The sequence below is a fragment of the Fimicolochytrium jonesii genome (assembly GCF_025526975.1).
Source record: "Fimicolochytrium jonesii strain JEL569 chromosome Unknown EV422scaffold_43, whole genome shotgun sequence".
Lineage (NCBI taxonomy): Eukaryota > Fungi > Chytridiomycota > Chytridiomycetes > Spizellomycetales > Powellomycetaceae > Fimicolochytrium > Fimicolochytrium jonesii.
Window position 1 is genome coordinate 14833 of NW_026515710.1, and position 1708 is coordinate 16540.

General features: G+C 52.1%; 1 protein-coding gene across 1 annotated transcript; it reads left to right on the forward strand.

The window, feature by feature from the left end:
• Positions 1–751: 751 nt before the first annotated feature.
• On the forward strand, positions 752–1070 carry EV422DRAFT_572255 (uncharacterized protein; the record flags this gene model as incomplete). The annotated part of the gene is made up of 2 exons (XM_053073092.1): positions 752–900; positions 971–1070. 2 exons carry the CDS (start codon positions 752–754, stop codon positions 1068–1070), a joined length of 249 nt encoding a protein of 82 aa, XP_052920878.1.
• Positions 1071–1708: the final 638 nt, after the last annotated feature.

Below are 1708 nucleotides of genomic sequence, written 5' to 3' on the forward strand. Positions count from 1 at the left end.
GTTCATCTCATGTATGTACTGTATACAGTATACCAAGAGTCGCGGAACCGGGCGGAAAGCGTGGGGAGTCTGGAGGGCTTGACCGGGTACTACATGAGTTTATAAATTTCATGAGTTCCGTGCAGAGTTCCGTGCTCAAGCCTCAAACGTGCGCCGGAGTTGCAGCTGGAGAGACGCGCACCGACAACGCGCTGTGGGGTATGTTTTCCAGCCCGCTCTCGCGTTGTTCACATACCCCACTCTGATGCACATCTTCCGTATATGTTGGGTCCCACGGTTGTCTGAAAATGTTAGGCATGTGCCTTGGATACCTTCATGCCGGCATGCTACGCCGTATGATGAAGAAAGCCAATGCCGCACTTCTTTCTGCACACCTATACCGCCGCTGGCATGCGATCAAAGCGCCGTAGCTATGGAAAAGCTATGAAAAAGAACGAGGAAGATCGACGTCGGGGATGTGTTCTACGTTGCACCGTGCGACCTGCGGACGAGCTGCAGGAGAGATGCGTTTGGTGGACAAGCAGGAGAACGAGGGGTAGCATGGGGCACGGTCGTTCGGGAGCAGGTGGCCGAAACCTATAAATGGAAGGAGGCAAAATGCTCTTCCCTCATCTGCACCCTCACATCCTGTTCTGCTCCAAGACATTCTTCAAGGTACTACGATTGTCCATCTGTGCGTAGCCCTGCACGTAGAGACACCCTCATTAACCCTCATTTTCTCCCCGCCCCCTGAAGCAATCCAATCACCACCATGAAGTACTTCGCCTTCCTCATCGTCCTGATGTGCCTCCTCCAGGTCGTCCTGGCCGAAAAGTGTGCATGCAAGGGAGGAACCGCGCACTCCAAACGCGCCTGCAATTCTATTGGAGCTACCTACTCCCACAGCTGCGGATTTTACGGGTAAGGGTAGCTCTCCATTGGCCCGTCGATGCATCGCCGCGATCTTGATGTTGTTTTCTTCTGTCCATAGATGCTGTGTCAACAAGGGTGACCAGGAGAAGGCTTTCAAAGCGGCTTGTAACGCGTTCGGTTACGGGTTCAAGCAATGCAATGAGTGCCCTACGTGCTAGATTTAGATCGGCGCTATAGACTAGCAGCTTTTCATTTGATGTCCGGGTCGCTGTACCGTTGTTTGCAATGCATGTCATATCAAGTTGTCAAATATATGTCAGAGAATTCCAATGACCTAAAAATGCGCGCCGCGATACTGTTGTGAGCCTACTGTCGGCATACAAGAATAGCGGTGACTCTTTCGTAGTTCGTATGCTTCTGGCCTCTGGATCGCGGTCGTCGACCATTGACACGTTGCTGACAGAACTCCGGTGTAGAGCGAGGTGAATGTGAGTAACGCCGCCTCCGCGCGGGCATACTCGTTTGGCGAGAACTTTTCAAAGAGAAGTGAGGCCTTCCATGAAATAGATGCTAGGCGAGTCGGGTATCCAGATCCAGGATCTCCATCACATTGGTGTGGGAGACACATCACAGTGGACGAAGGGATGGACGAATCGGCGAATCCACACAATAAAAGCCTAAGGACTACCGAAATAGTAACATTAGCGAGGCATCTGAAACGCGAGTCTAGGTGGAACTTTATTGCAAAGCTGGAAGAACGAAGGATTGTTTGGACGAAGAAAGAAGGGACATAACTCAGAAAGCCGATTCGCGCTGCGCTGGTGAACGGTTAAGCGGGGGAAGGGAGGCTTCGGGC